The following is a 12,819-nucleotide window of genomic DNA, read 5'->3' as shown; positions in this document are numbered from 1 at the left end:
GATGCACACAGCCCAACTCGTTTCATTTCTACACTAAGAAAAATGGTACGGTGTGTGTGTGTGTGTGTGTGTGTGTGTGTGAAGGAGCCCTCAGTAGGCTCCAGAGGAACAGAAGTAGGGCTGTTTTTTATATTAAGTGAGTAAAAATGCAAATATTGTGCTCTTTGGCCCTGCTTCTGCAGATCTAGAGCACAGGTCTGTCCAGCACGCATAGGGAGAAGCCCAGATCCAACAGCTGCTGCTGTCCAGCCTGCCCCCCCCTCACTGGGCAGGACTCTTGCTCTTCCCTGTTCTCACCAAGAGAGGCACAAGTGCACCGTCTCTTCCAGCGGCAGGCAAAGGGAAGAGAAAGGGTTTGTTGTTTTTTTCTGCTTGTTTCTGTCTCTGTCTCTGCTGATCACTAAGCTGCTGACTAAGTTTGATGGAAATCCTCCAGTGCTGGGCAGGCCCCTCCTCCTCCAGGGAGCTTGTCCTTGACTAATTTTTCTTTTTCCCCAATAGAAAACTGAGAGAGAGGAACACAGACAGGGAGAGGAAAAAGCAAAACCACAAACTTCCTTTGGAAACCAGTTTGGATGCAGGGCCTGGAGCACATGCTGGAGACTCAGCCACTCAGGAATCCTGAATACGCCTGGAGAGTGAGCCCAGGAGCACCTGGACTGCGTCCTACTTGCCTTCACCCTGCTGTGGTGCCCCGAGCCCTGGGTGTGAGTCCGGAAGTGACCACAACGCAGCTAGCCCCAGCCATGCTTGCTCTGAACCTGTGTCAACCTGCATAAGCTTGGCGTTGACAGCCGGGAGGCAGTGAGCTCTGGTGGCCCTTGCTGACCTCCTCCTCCTTAAACCTCCAGAGCTGAACCCTCTCGCTTGGTCCTGGAACTGCACCCATTTCTGTAAGGTAAAAACTTTTTTTTTAACCATCTTTTCACCTCTTCCCTCACCCACAGTTCTCCTTTTTCTCGACAGCTCCGGGGAGTTGGCAGCTGGCTCTCCTTTGATCAGTGGTCTCTGGAAGTCTGGCTTGCTTGAAGGAGAATGGAAAGGAGATCCTGGTGGTCCCTTCATTTCCTCCCAACCAAGTTCTTCCCCTTTTCTTTGGGAGCAGATAGACAGTGCACTGTTTGATATATTCAGAGGGAAAATTGAAACCATTGGTTGCTTGAAGATCTAGGTCAGACTGGGGAGACTGGCCCGGGACGTTAAGGGACTTGAGGGGAGAGAAAGGTCTCAGAAAGGGGCTCCTTCTGGAAACCACAGTCACACCCATTTTATGTGCTGGTTCTACTCTGAGCAATTTCCTCCCCTTGAGATGGGGCTGGGGCTCTTTTAACTCCTCACCTGCCACCACAACAGAATTCGGAGGTGGAGAGAAAGTACAGGACTTGAGCTGAGAAAAGAGAAGGAAAAGGATGAAATTTTGATTTCCTTGAGTACCCTCCCCCTTGTCCATTCCCAGTCTGAAGTGTTCTGTGGCTTTCCACCAGAGTACTTTACAGGTGGAAGCCCTCTTTATTCTCTGCCTATCTCCCACATTACTCGCCTCTGCCTGGGTTCTGAGGACCTCTCTCTCTCTCTCTCTCTCTCTCTCTCTCTCTTTCTCTGCGGGGGGGGGGGCTCTAGTTTCTTTTGGTCACTCCCTCTGGCCAGCTTGCTTCCAACCCCCACTCAATTATTGATCATTTCTAGCACTGGGCAGAAAATAAGCCTGATTTTCTTCAAGCTTTTTTAACTTTCTCACTCTGGTATCTGTTTCAAGGCTTACCCTAAGAACCATGTGAAAGGGGCGGAGGAAAGGAGGAAAAGAGAAAAAAAAAAGTCTTAAGGCTTGCAGGCAATTTTTACTGCCTGGATTCAAATTAACATGTAAATGAAATGTAGCTAGCAGAGAAAAAAAAATTTTTTTTTTTTGAAATAGGGTCTTGCTATGTAATTCAGGCTGATTTTGAACTCACTATGTAGCCCAGGCTGGTCTCAAACTTGCAGCAATCCTCCTGCCTCAGCCTCCCAAATGCTGGGATTACAGACATGTACCACCCTGTCTACTGCCCCAAATTATTGCAGGTTATAAGAAGACAGTTTTAGGGGCTGGGGATTTAGCTCAGCGGCATAAGCACCTGCCTTGCAAGCACGCGGTCGTGTGTTTAATCCCCGGTACCGATTAAAAAAAAAAAAAAAAGAAGACAGTTTTGCCAGGAGTGGTGGTACATGCCTGTAATCCCAGCACTCAGGATGCTGAGGTGGGAGGATCGTTGTGAGTTCGAGACCAGCCTAGGCTACAAAGTGAGCTTAAGGCCAGCCTGAACTGCATAGCGAGGCCCTGTCTCAAAAAAGACTAAAAAAGAAAGAAAGAAAGAAAAAGAAAAGAAAAGAAAACAGCATTATCTCAGGTGAGGAGGAAGCTGAAGAAAAGTCAAGTTCAGTTTCTTTTTTTTTGAGAAAGGGTTTTGCTGCTCAGATTGATCTTGATTTTTTTTTTTTTTTTTTTTTTTTATCGGTACCAGGGATCGAACTCACAACCACACACTTTCAAGGCAGGCACTTTTGCCACTGAGCTAAATCCCCAGCCCTCAGATTGATCTTGAATTCACCATCTTCCTGTCTCAAGTCTCCCAAGTGCTGAGATTACAGGCATGTGTGCCACACCTGACTGAGGGAATATTTTTTTCTATGTAAGCCAGTAATTAGTATTTTAATATTCCACATAAATATTTGATGAAAGCCAGACGTGGTGGTGCATACCTGTAATCCCAGCACTCAGCAGGCTGAGGCAAGAGGATTGTTGAGATCAGCCTGAACTGCATAGTGAGACCTTGTCTCAAAAAGACAAAAAAAGAAAAAGTTGTTGAGAGCATTGTTGGCAATCTGGAGGCAGAGGCAAGAGGCTTGCTTCCAGTTTGAGGTCAGCCTAGGCTACAGAGTAAAACCCTATCTCAAAAAAAAAAAAAAAAAAAAGCTGGTCTGAGTACAGTGGAATTTACAACTAATTGATTTAAAGGGAGGAGAAGAACAAGAGGAAGGAGAAAAAGCAGGGGAAGAGGAATATTTCTGGGTTTATGCAATTTGGGTTTAAAGAGGAACTATCTCAACTCTAGTATCAAGAGAAGCTCGCTAGAGTTGTGTGGTGGTGCTTGTCTAATGCTAGCACTCAGGAGGCTGAGGCAGAAAGACTGCTGCAGAGTTCTACACCAGCCTGGGCTACATGGCAAGACCCTGTCTAAACAAAAACAAAAAACGAGAGGAGAAGCTCGCTGGAAGAATTTGAAGGAAGTGCTTTTTGTTTCAGCAGCCTGAAGTTATGTACACCAGGCCCACCTTCCAGTTCGAGTCTTTGTAACCCACCTTTTCCCAGCAAACAGGAAGGCCCTCCCGGGACCTTTGTGCTGTGGTTTGGGTGGTGTAGATTTCAGCAGAACCTGGTTTCCTCACCAAGGAGTTACCCCAGGAGCGTGGTTATGCCCTTCATCTCTACCCTAAGCACTATGTGATTGTGAACCTTTTTAGCCCTGAGGTGAGGCAAGAAGGGGGTACCCCTAAAGGCCCTGTGTGTGTTGTGGAATTCTGCGAAGGGCAGAGGAATTGGCCCAGCCTGCCTGTGGTGTGGGTCAGGCAAGTGCTCTACTGTTGAACATCTCAGGCCCCCTCATTTTGTGACAGGGCTCCTAAGTTACCCAGAATGGCATGAACTTTTCATCTTCCTGGTTCTGTCTCTCGAATCGCTGAGGCCTGTTCCACCATCAGTAATTTAACTTTTCTTTCTCATTGATTCTCTCTCTCTTTTTTTTTGGGGGGGGGCAAGGTCACACTTTGTAGTCCAGACTGGCCTTGAAGCACAGCAATCCTGCCTCAGCCTCCTGAGTGCTGGGTTTACGAGTGTGCATTATCATGCCTGGCTCTTTCTCCATTTCTGTTCCTTTGCTTTTTCTCCTTTCCACTTTCCCCTCCTCTTATTATAGACAGCTAAGTTAGGAAGCCATATTACCCAGTCAGAAAAGCCAGGTTGGGCTGGGGATTTAGCTCAGCTGCACAAGCACCTCCTTGGCAAGTGTGAGGACCTTTGATCCCTGAGACCAAAAAAGAAAGAAAGAAAGGAAGAAAGAAAGAAAGAAAGAAAGAAAGCGCAGCCAGGCCCTAGATGGAATCAGTGCAGAAGATAAGAAGACACTGTGGCTGGAGGTACATTCATTGCAGGCCAGCCTCAGGACAAAGACAAGTGACTACACCTAGGTACCTCCCACAGGGATCAATAGTAGTGATCAATATTCCAAATGGCCATCAGTCACCTGGGAGGCGGAGACCTCGAGACTCATGTCTTCCAAAAGACGTCCTTGTTCTTCCCATGCACACTTGCTACAGGCCTTGCTGCCCCACTGGGCCAACAGTACACAGGCAGATTCCACGTGTAATCTTATTGGTTCCCCATAGTTTTGTCCTACCTTATATCCATTTTATGATGTTATTGTTGTACTTCCCCAAAAAGGCCCCCGAGATGAAAAATGGGGCAAAACCCCATTTTTGATGGAATGGAAAAGACAGGGCAAAACAACATCGTTTTTAGGAAGAAGCGCTTTTATTTTAGCTGGCCCAGCGACACAGTGCAGATGGAATTTGCAAAGCTGTGCAACTGAGTTAGAATTTTGACTGATTTTTTTTTTTTTTTTTGTCTTTTTCCTTTTTATCGATACCGGGGATCGAACTCATGACTGCCTGCTTGCAAGGCAGGAGCTTATGCTGCTGAGCTAAATCCCCAGCCCCTTGACTGATTTTTATAGTTCATTTATGATTAGCTCATTGATCATTAAGTACATAGTGATGAGAAACAGAAACAAGGTGGGCCTTTGTTCCCCTTTGCTTGAGGTAAGAGGCATTTCACAGTGGGTGGTTAGCCAATTCATAGCTTGGTCTACCAATTCCAGGAACATTAGTCTCTTATAAAGGGAGTAATGGTTGACACATCATTTGTCTCTTACAAGGGGGAACAAAGGTTGACATAGCACACAGGTTACTTGCGGGGGGTGATGCATGCAGAACAGCATAACTACGCAGTCAGTTAATCTATAACTGTGGTTGGTGCTTGGTTACTAGGGTGACGAACGAGCTCAGTACAGAATGACAATATTGCTAATAACTATCTTTTTAATTATTTTTGCTAATTATCTTTTAATCAGTTATTTTAATTTTTCAGCATCTTAGTATAACAGTTATACCTACCTTGTGATTTTAATGTATAAATCTTCCTTTGAAGCTGGGTATAATGGTGCAGGCCTGCAGTTCCCGTACTTGGGAGACTGAGGCAGGATTGCCATGAGTTCCAGGCCAGCCTCGCCTATGTAAGAAAGTTCAAGACTAGCCTGAACTACATAGCAAGACCTTATCTCAAAAAAAGACAAAAAACAAAAACCAACAAAACTTCTGAGGACTGGGCTCATGGTTAACCCACTGTCTGGTCCCCTCTGTCTCTCAGGAGCTGTCTCCCCCACAGTAAAATTTCCTACTCTCTTTTTTTTTTTTAATTTCCTACTCTTAATTTCCATTGTTCCTCAGAATTCATTCTTTGATTTTGGGGAACTTGCATGTATCAAACACTTATCAGATTGGGAGTTATAATAGTTTCCTATATTGGGCCAGGGATTTAGCTCAGTGACATCAGCGTCTGCCTGGTAAGCGTGAGGTCATGAGCTTGATCCTCAATACACCAAAAAAAAAAAAAAAAAAAAAGTTTCCTATATCATTTGGAGGTCCTCTATCACTTTGTCTTTTCCTCATTCTCTGTCATTATGTGTTTCAGTGAAGCTGAGTCCACCTGTGGCATTCAATCCCCACCCCCATCCCAGTCCTCCCTGTCAAGCCTGGAAGCCCAGCCTGTACCCATCCCATCTCGAGGCAAGTTAGTGGTGGAGAGCTCAGCCTGAGTCCTTCTGTGTACATAGCGGGGAAAGGCGGGTGCTGCTTCTATCTCAGAGTGGCTGTGTAGACTGAGCCAACTTCCATACCACTTCACTTCCCAATCCTTTTCCAGGTCTCTCTGCTTTGCAACCCAATGACCTTGGTGGACAGGGCTCTGCTTTGTATATCAGGACTGGCTTAGGTAAAGGTCAAGAACACTGTCAGGGACCCTTAGTTGACTCTCACCCACTATGGAACACGCTCAGCCTGAGCACCAAGTCCCTGATAAGCCCAGGAGTGCAGAAGAGGTCACCTGTGAAAACCACGAGGTCCCCTTGGGATCCGAGGAGCAGCCTCAGAACACGAATGCTAAAGATGCCAGTGGGGAGAGGGAGCAGGGAGACCAAAGACAGCTGGAGCTGGGAGACCAAACTCTGCTCCCTGCCCAGGGCAGGGAGAACCTTGAGTGCCCCCCACCTGAAGCCCAGGTGCGTCCACCTGGGTCCCCCGGCGGGAAGCCACGAGAAGTAGAGACCATCGAGGCCTGCTGTGGGCCCCAGGAGCTTCCCCAGTGTCCCAGGGCCCGGCAGCCTGAGCCCGACTTCTACTGCGTGAAATGGATCCCCTGGAAGGGAGCACGGACGCCCATCATTATGCAGAGCACTAACGGCCCTTGCCCTCTGCTTGCCATCATGAACATCCTCTTTCTTCAGTGGAAGGTAAGAGGGCGCTCAGACAGGCACTGGGAGGATACTGAGAGTTCTTCTTTCCAAGCCACCACCTTGATCTTTCCTCAGCCCTGTCAAAATTTTCCAGATTGTTCTCCATCCGACTCCTTTCTCTGCTGTTTTCTAGCATCAGGAATGCCTTACAGTATTTCGGACCTGTCTAGCTTCCCATAGGTCCCACCATGAGGCTCTGGGAGGGAGGCAACACCTGCTCATCTTTTCTGCTTTCAGGTGAAGCTGCCCCCCCAAAAGGAAATGATCACATCAGAAGAGCTAATGGCCCACCTGGGTAAGACTGGCCACCTTGGGGCTCCCAGAGCTATCCATTCAGCCAGAAGCCCAGACTGTGGAGGGATCCCCATTGGGAGTGATGGTGTGGTTGGAAAGGGTAAGGGTTTGCAGGGCTTCTTTGCAAGGATGGACAACGAAAAGCAAAGATCAAGATAAAAAAAAAAAAAAGGTTAAGGTGTCAGGAATCCTGTTTTTTTGTTTTTTGTTTTGTTTTGTATTTTTGAGACAGTTTCACTGTGCAGTTCAGACTGATCTTTTTTTTTTTTTTTTTTTTTTTTGTCTTTTTCCTTTTTATCGGTACCAGGGATCGAATTCACGACTGCCTGCTTGCAAGGCAGGCGCTTATGCCACTGAGCTAAATCCCCAGCCCCCAGTTCAGACTGTTCTTGAGCTCACTTTATAGCTCAGGATGACCTCACACTCACAGTGGTCCTCCTGTCTCAGCCTTCCAAGTAATTGGGATTACAGGCATGAGCCACCATACCCAACCATTTTGTTTTGTTTTGTTTTTGTACTGAGACTCAAACTCGGGGTTCTGTGCTTGCCAGGCAGGTGCTGCGCCAATGAGCTATATCCTCAGCGATTTGTTGTTTGTTTGTTTGTTTGTTTGTTTTTTCCTGTACTTGGGGCCAACCCTCAGAGCATGCTAGGCAAGCACTGTACCAGTTAGTGATATCCCTATCCTCCTTCTACCCCTAGCTTCTGTATGTGACCTTGGGGAGGCCCTTCACCTTTGTAAGCTTATTTCTAAGGAGTTGGATTAGACTCTGAGGTCTCTTCACCTCTGAAAATATGTGGTCCCATGACAATACTATCATTTTCCAGAAAAAGAGGCTGAGGTTTGGGGTGATTGGTAGGGTAGGCTGACAAGGGATTCTGTCTTATAGGAGACTGCCTCCTGTCCATCAAGCCCCAGGAGAAATCAGAAGGCCTTCAGCTTAATTTTCAGCAGGTGAGGCCAATGTTGTGCAGGTTTGTAAAAAGGTACTGGAACCACTTAGAAAAGCCTTTTACTGCTTCTGAACAAGGTTCCTTGAATCTTGACTTCTGCAAGAAGAGCAGGTGACATATTTTTGGTGCTGAGAGCTGACTATGGTAGTATGTACCTATAATCCCAGCACTCAGGAGGCTGAGGCAGGAGGATTACCATGAATTTGAGGTCAGCCTGGGATATATAAGCAAGTTCAATGCCCTACATAGTGAGACCTTGTTTCAACAAACACAAAAACTCAAAACTGAAAAACAAAACAAAACTCAGCCTAGGCAAGTTAGTAAGACTCTGTTTCCAAAACAATAAACAAAACAAAACAAAAAAACTGGGCATGACTGTGCATACTTGTAATAGCATTTGGGAAGTTGAGGCAGGACAATCACCTGGAATTTGAGGCCAGCCTGGGCTACACAGTGAGTTCAAGACCAGTCTAAATTACTAGTGAGACATGTCTCAAAAAAAGAATAAATTAATTTAAAAAAATAAAAAATTTTAAGAAGGTCTGGTGACATAAAGGAGGAATGGAATGACTTATAAGAGATGCAGGGAAGAAAAGTAACACGAATAGTGTTATTTTTTAAATTTCTGGGGATAGAGCAGAGTGTGCCGGGAGAGGAGCCTGGGCCAGCCATCACTTTTTTCTCTGTCTCCAGAATGTGGACGACGCAATGACAGTGCTGCCTAGGCTGGCCACTGGCCTGGATGTGAATGTGCGGTTCACAGGGGTCTCTGACTTTGAGTACACGCCTGAGTGCAGCGTCTTTGACCTCCTGGGCATCCCTCTATACCACGGCTGGCTGGCGGATCCGCAGGTGAAGGGTAGCTCTGGGTGTGAGTGAGGCACACTTTGGTGAGGCGGGGTTGGGGATTTAGGAGTTAGGTTGACTGGGAGGGAATAGGTTTGGAAACCAGACCTACTGCAAAATTCCTTGAGTTTCTTTCTTTTCTTTTTTTTTTTGTACCAGTGATCAAACTCACAACCTTGTGCTTGCCAAGCAGGCACTTAAGCTGCTGAGCTAAATCTCTAGCTGCAGAATTCCTTAACTTTCAAGTTTTTTTTTTTTTTTTTGAGACAGCCTTCTAATATGTGCAAATAGGATCTGTTCTTTTTCTTTTTGGTACTGGGGATGGAACTCACGGCCCGGCCTTGCACTTGCCAGGCCGACACTTATGCCCTGAGCTAAATCCCCAGCCCCCATCTGTTCTTTAGACATCAAAAATTCAGGATCCTAGCTGGGTGTGGTGGCGCATGCTTGTAATCCCAAGTACTCAGGAGGTAGCAGGATCATTGCAAATTTGAGATCAGCCTGGGCTACAAAGTGAGCTCAAGATCATCCTGAACTGCATAGTGAGACTGTCTCAAAAAAGAAAAAAAAAAAAAAAAAATTCAGGAACCTTTGATCCTGTGGGCTTGGTTCATTTCCTTCCTTGAAAAATGAAACAAGAAAAAAAAAAAAACCTCAGATTTTGTTTTGGTCCCGCCCACTTTCACTCCTTGAAGAGTCCTGAGGCTGTGAGTGCAGTTGGGAAATTGAGTTATAACCAGCTGGTAGAGAAGATCATCACCTGCAAACACTCCAGTGACCCCGACCTTGAGACGGAAGGTGAGATCCCTTGGCCTCCAGGGTTTCGCATGCTGGGAAGAATGGCTGCTTGGGTTCATGTTTTACTGTGTGTCACCTGCCACCCCATCCCACTCATTTACACACACTAAATCTGAGCCTTAAGCACACTAGGCAAGTGCTCTGCCACTGAGGTATATCCATAGCCCCAGCAATAGGATTTCAAGTGGAACTCAGGAGGGCTTTTGATAGGCTATGTGGGGATGATCGTTCCCATCCTGGATTTTGTTTTATTTGTTTTTGATGGTGCTACAGGTCAAATCCAAGGCCTCATGCATTCAAGGCAAATATTCTACCCCTGAGTCTTACTCCTCTTTTTTCCCACTCCATCATAGGCTTTTTTTCTTTTCTTTTCTTTTTTGACAAGGTCTCCCTGTGTAATTCAGACTGGCCTTGAGTTCACTGTGTAGCCCAGGTTGTCCTTGAACTCACAGTGATCCTCCTGCCTCGGCCTCGAGTGCTGAGATATATGTGTGTGGTAGCACACTAGGCCCATCATGGGCTTTGGACTGAAGCCAAGTTTCTGTCTTGTGCCTTCTGGCAGGTCTGATTGCAGAGCAGTTCCTTGAGACCACTGCAGCACAGCTGACCTACCATGGCCTGTGTGAGCTTACTGCGGCTGCCAAAGAGGATGAACTTAGCGTCTTTTTCCGGAACAACCACTTTAGCACTATGACTAAGCACAAGGTGATGAGGATTTGGAGGCGGGGGCTGAAGCTCTGTCTTTTCCCTAATACCTTTTTCCTCTTGGGTCAGTGTCTCAGCTAGGATAAGGTAGGCTAATTTGTAGGTACAACTGACCTTAAAATCTGGTTTCCTATGATAAGCATTTATTTCTCATTCACGCTGCATTCCACTGCAGATGAGTGACATTCTGTTCTTAGTATCTTTCCACTGGACCTAGGCTGACAATGAGCCTTTATCTGGGAAATGTGGGGAGAGAAAGTTGGTCACTCTGTATTCAGTCTTAGTGCTTCTGCCTAGAAATGATGCCTGTCATTTTTGCCACTTTGCAGTGGCCACAGCAAGCCATGCGGGATAAGCCTGCCATTAGTAGATTCCTCTCTCAGAAAAGAGAAGTGCAACTTTCAAAGAATACTTAGAAATGGCCAAAGTTCTCAAGGAACTCATACAAGAGGGAGACGCCCCTGGTTCTCAGGGGTTTAGCCCCACTGCCATCAGCAAGCTCAGCGAGCCAGGAAGAATAGGGTGGAGACAGACTCTTGGTGGCACCTCAGCCCCGAGGACCCCACACTTGACCACAGTAACACTGCACTGTCACCCACCCGGCCATACACTTGGGGTGCCCTCTTCTCTCCATTTATAAAAGGGCACATGTTCCGGCCAGCACGCCAGGGGGTTCAGAGGGTCTCTAGGTGTGTGTCTCAGCTGATCAAGGACAGAAAGTCGCCCCTGTGTCCTATCCTACCCATGGGCTCCATCCTTTTCTTTTCAGAATCACCTGTACCTACTGGTCACAGACCAAGGTTTTCTACAGGAGGAGCAGGTGGTATGGGAGAGCCTGCACAATGTGGATGGGGACAGCTGCTTCTGTGACTCTGACTTCCACCTCAGCCACTCCCTGGGCGAGGCAGCTGGGGCAGAGGGTGCTGGTGGCTCCCCGGAAAAGCAGCTGCAGGTAGACCAGGTGTGTGTGGCCTTCGGGAAAGGTACATCAGTCTCATTGCTCTCAGAGCTTTGGGCCTTAAGTGAATCGCATGGGTTTTATCACCTGGTGGCCATGACATCTCACATCCATGCTCCTTTACTCTCTGTTCCCTGTGGACCATCTCTCCACTTGGTATGTATTTTTCTGGCACCACAGAGAATACATTGGCTCTTTGAAAGGAAATCTGGTTTGGAAACCTAGCCTGAATCTCAGTCCACCTCAGTTTACATCACCTTGTAACACTTTTTTTTGAGCCAAGGTCTTACTGTGCAGCCCAGCCCCACCTCAAGCTTGTGGGGATCCTCCTGCCTCAGCCTCCCAATGGCTGGAATTACAGGTGTTACCTTTTTTAACTCTTTTTCTTTCCAGGACTACCTTATTGCCCTGTCCTTACAGCAGCAGCAGCAGCCACAAGGCATGGTGGGCCTGACTGACCTGGAGCTGGCCCAGCAACTTCAGCAAGAGGAGTATCAGCAGCAGCAGGTGGCCCAGCCCATGCAGATGCGGGCCCCACTGCCCCAGGTGAATCTACTGAGCTCTTCCCTTTGCAGGCCTTTCTCCTGCCTGCCCTTTCCCTGGCACCCGTTGCTGTCTTTCTTTCCCCACCGATCGTGAACCTCTTTAAGAACCCTGGGCCCTTCCAAAGGTGTTGGATTACCAGTTGTTAAATCCCATACAGGGACGAGGAGCCACATCTGGACGGCCAGCTGGGGAGCGGCGGCAGAGGCCAAAGCAGCAGTCTGACTGTGTTCTACTGTAGTTCTGCCTCTTTGTTCAGAGGCTGTGGTTGGCTGGTTTGCTTCCCCACTTCAGCCCCTGATATATACAGGGTAACTTATTTATGGGTCGACGGGGTCAGGGCAGGCAAGGACAGACTCAGCCACAAGGCTGAGGCAGGAGGATACTAAGGGCCAACTCAGCAACATCCTTGCCCTCACGTGCTGCCGCCATCTTCTCTCCCTCCCATCAGGGATCGGTGGGGAAGGATTTCTGGTTTCCAGTTCCCTTCCTGGGGTAGCCTGTGGAACACACAGACTCAGGCTCCAGGGCTCTGTCCTTCTCTGGAATGCAGATCTCCTACCTTCCATCTCCAAGTGCCTGGGGGCCCTTGGCTACTGCAGGCCCCTTTCCACTTGTTTCAGGGTTTGATTTGGGTTTGTATCTCTGTTATTTGTAATACCTGCCTAAGGTTTGGAAATAAAACCTCTTTCCTGAGATCTGTTGTTTGCTTTACCCTGCAGCTATGGGGTGAGGTTTTTGACCCCTTGGAGGAATGTAGAAAGGGCGGGGGTGGGGAGAGGTAGGCTGCATTCTAATGAAGCCCAGCAAGGGAACTGTTTCTCTTTTGTTTATGTTTTCTTTCTTTTCTTTTCTTTTCTTTTTTTTTGAGACAGTCTCACTATGCAGTTCAGGCAGACCTTGAGCTCACTTTGTAGCATCTGCTGATTTTGAATTTGCAATGATCCTCTTGCCTCAGCCTATCAAGTACTAATATTACAAGCATGAACCACCAAAATTGGTTTGTTTTGTTTCTTTGTGATAAGGTGTTGTTACATATTTTAGACTGGCCTTGAATTCCCGCCCTGGCCTCTTAAATGCTGGTATTACGGGCGTGCACCACCACGCCTGGCTTCT

General features: G+C 47.4%; 1 protein-coding gene across 7 annotated transcripts; it reads left to right on the top strand.

The window, feature by feature from the left end:
• Positions 1-198: 198 nt before the first annotated feature.
• Positions 199-12,399, top strand: Mindy1 (MINDY lysine 48 deubiquitinase 1). 7 transcript variants are annotated; one of them, XM_063252988.1, is made up of 12 exons: positions 200-353; positions 502-898; positions 5,786-5,880; positions 6,017-6,602; positions 6,843-6,900; positions 7,790-7,854; positions 8,547-8,705; positions 9,395-9,497; positions 10,060-10,202; positions 10,972-11,163; positions 11,554-11,706; positions 11,864-12,399. In XM_063252988.1, the coding sequence occupies exons 4-12, from the start codon at positions 6,135-6,137 to the stop codon at positions 11,942-11,944; spliced, it is 1,422 nt and encodes a 473-aa protein (XP_063109058.1). In that variant the 5' UTR covers positions 200-353; positions 502-898; positions 5,786-5,880; positions 6,017-6,134; the 3' UTR covers positions 11,945-12,399. The 7 variants fall into 7 exon arrangements, with proteins under 7 accessions (XP_063109070.1, XP_012998502.1, XP_063109058.1 ...); XM_063253000.1 differs by having other exon boundaries at positions 199-353; positions 5,786-6,602; positions 11,584-11,706; XM_013143048.3 differs by having other exon boundaries at positions 199-353; positions 5,786-6,602; positions 11,581-11,706.
• The last annotated feature ends 420 nt before the right edge of the window (positions 12,400-12,819 follow it).

This window comes from Cavia porcellus, unplaced genomic scaffold (assembly GCF_034190915.1).
Source record: "Cavia porcellus strain 051 isolate PalLab524CR breed Dunkin Hartley unplaced genomic scaffold, mCavPor4.1 scaffold_1, whole genome shotgun sequence".
Lineage (NCBI taxonomy): Eukaryota > Metazoa > Chordata > Mammalia > Rodentia > Caviidae > Cavia > Cavia porcellus.
This window is presented reverse-complemented; position numbering and strand designations above follow the sequence as displayed.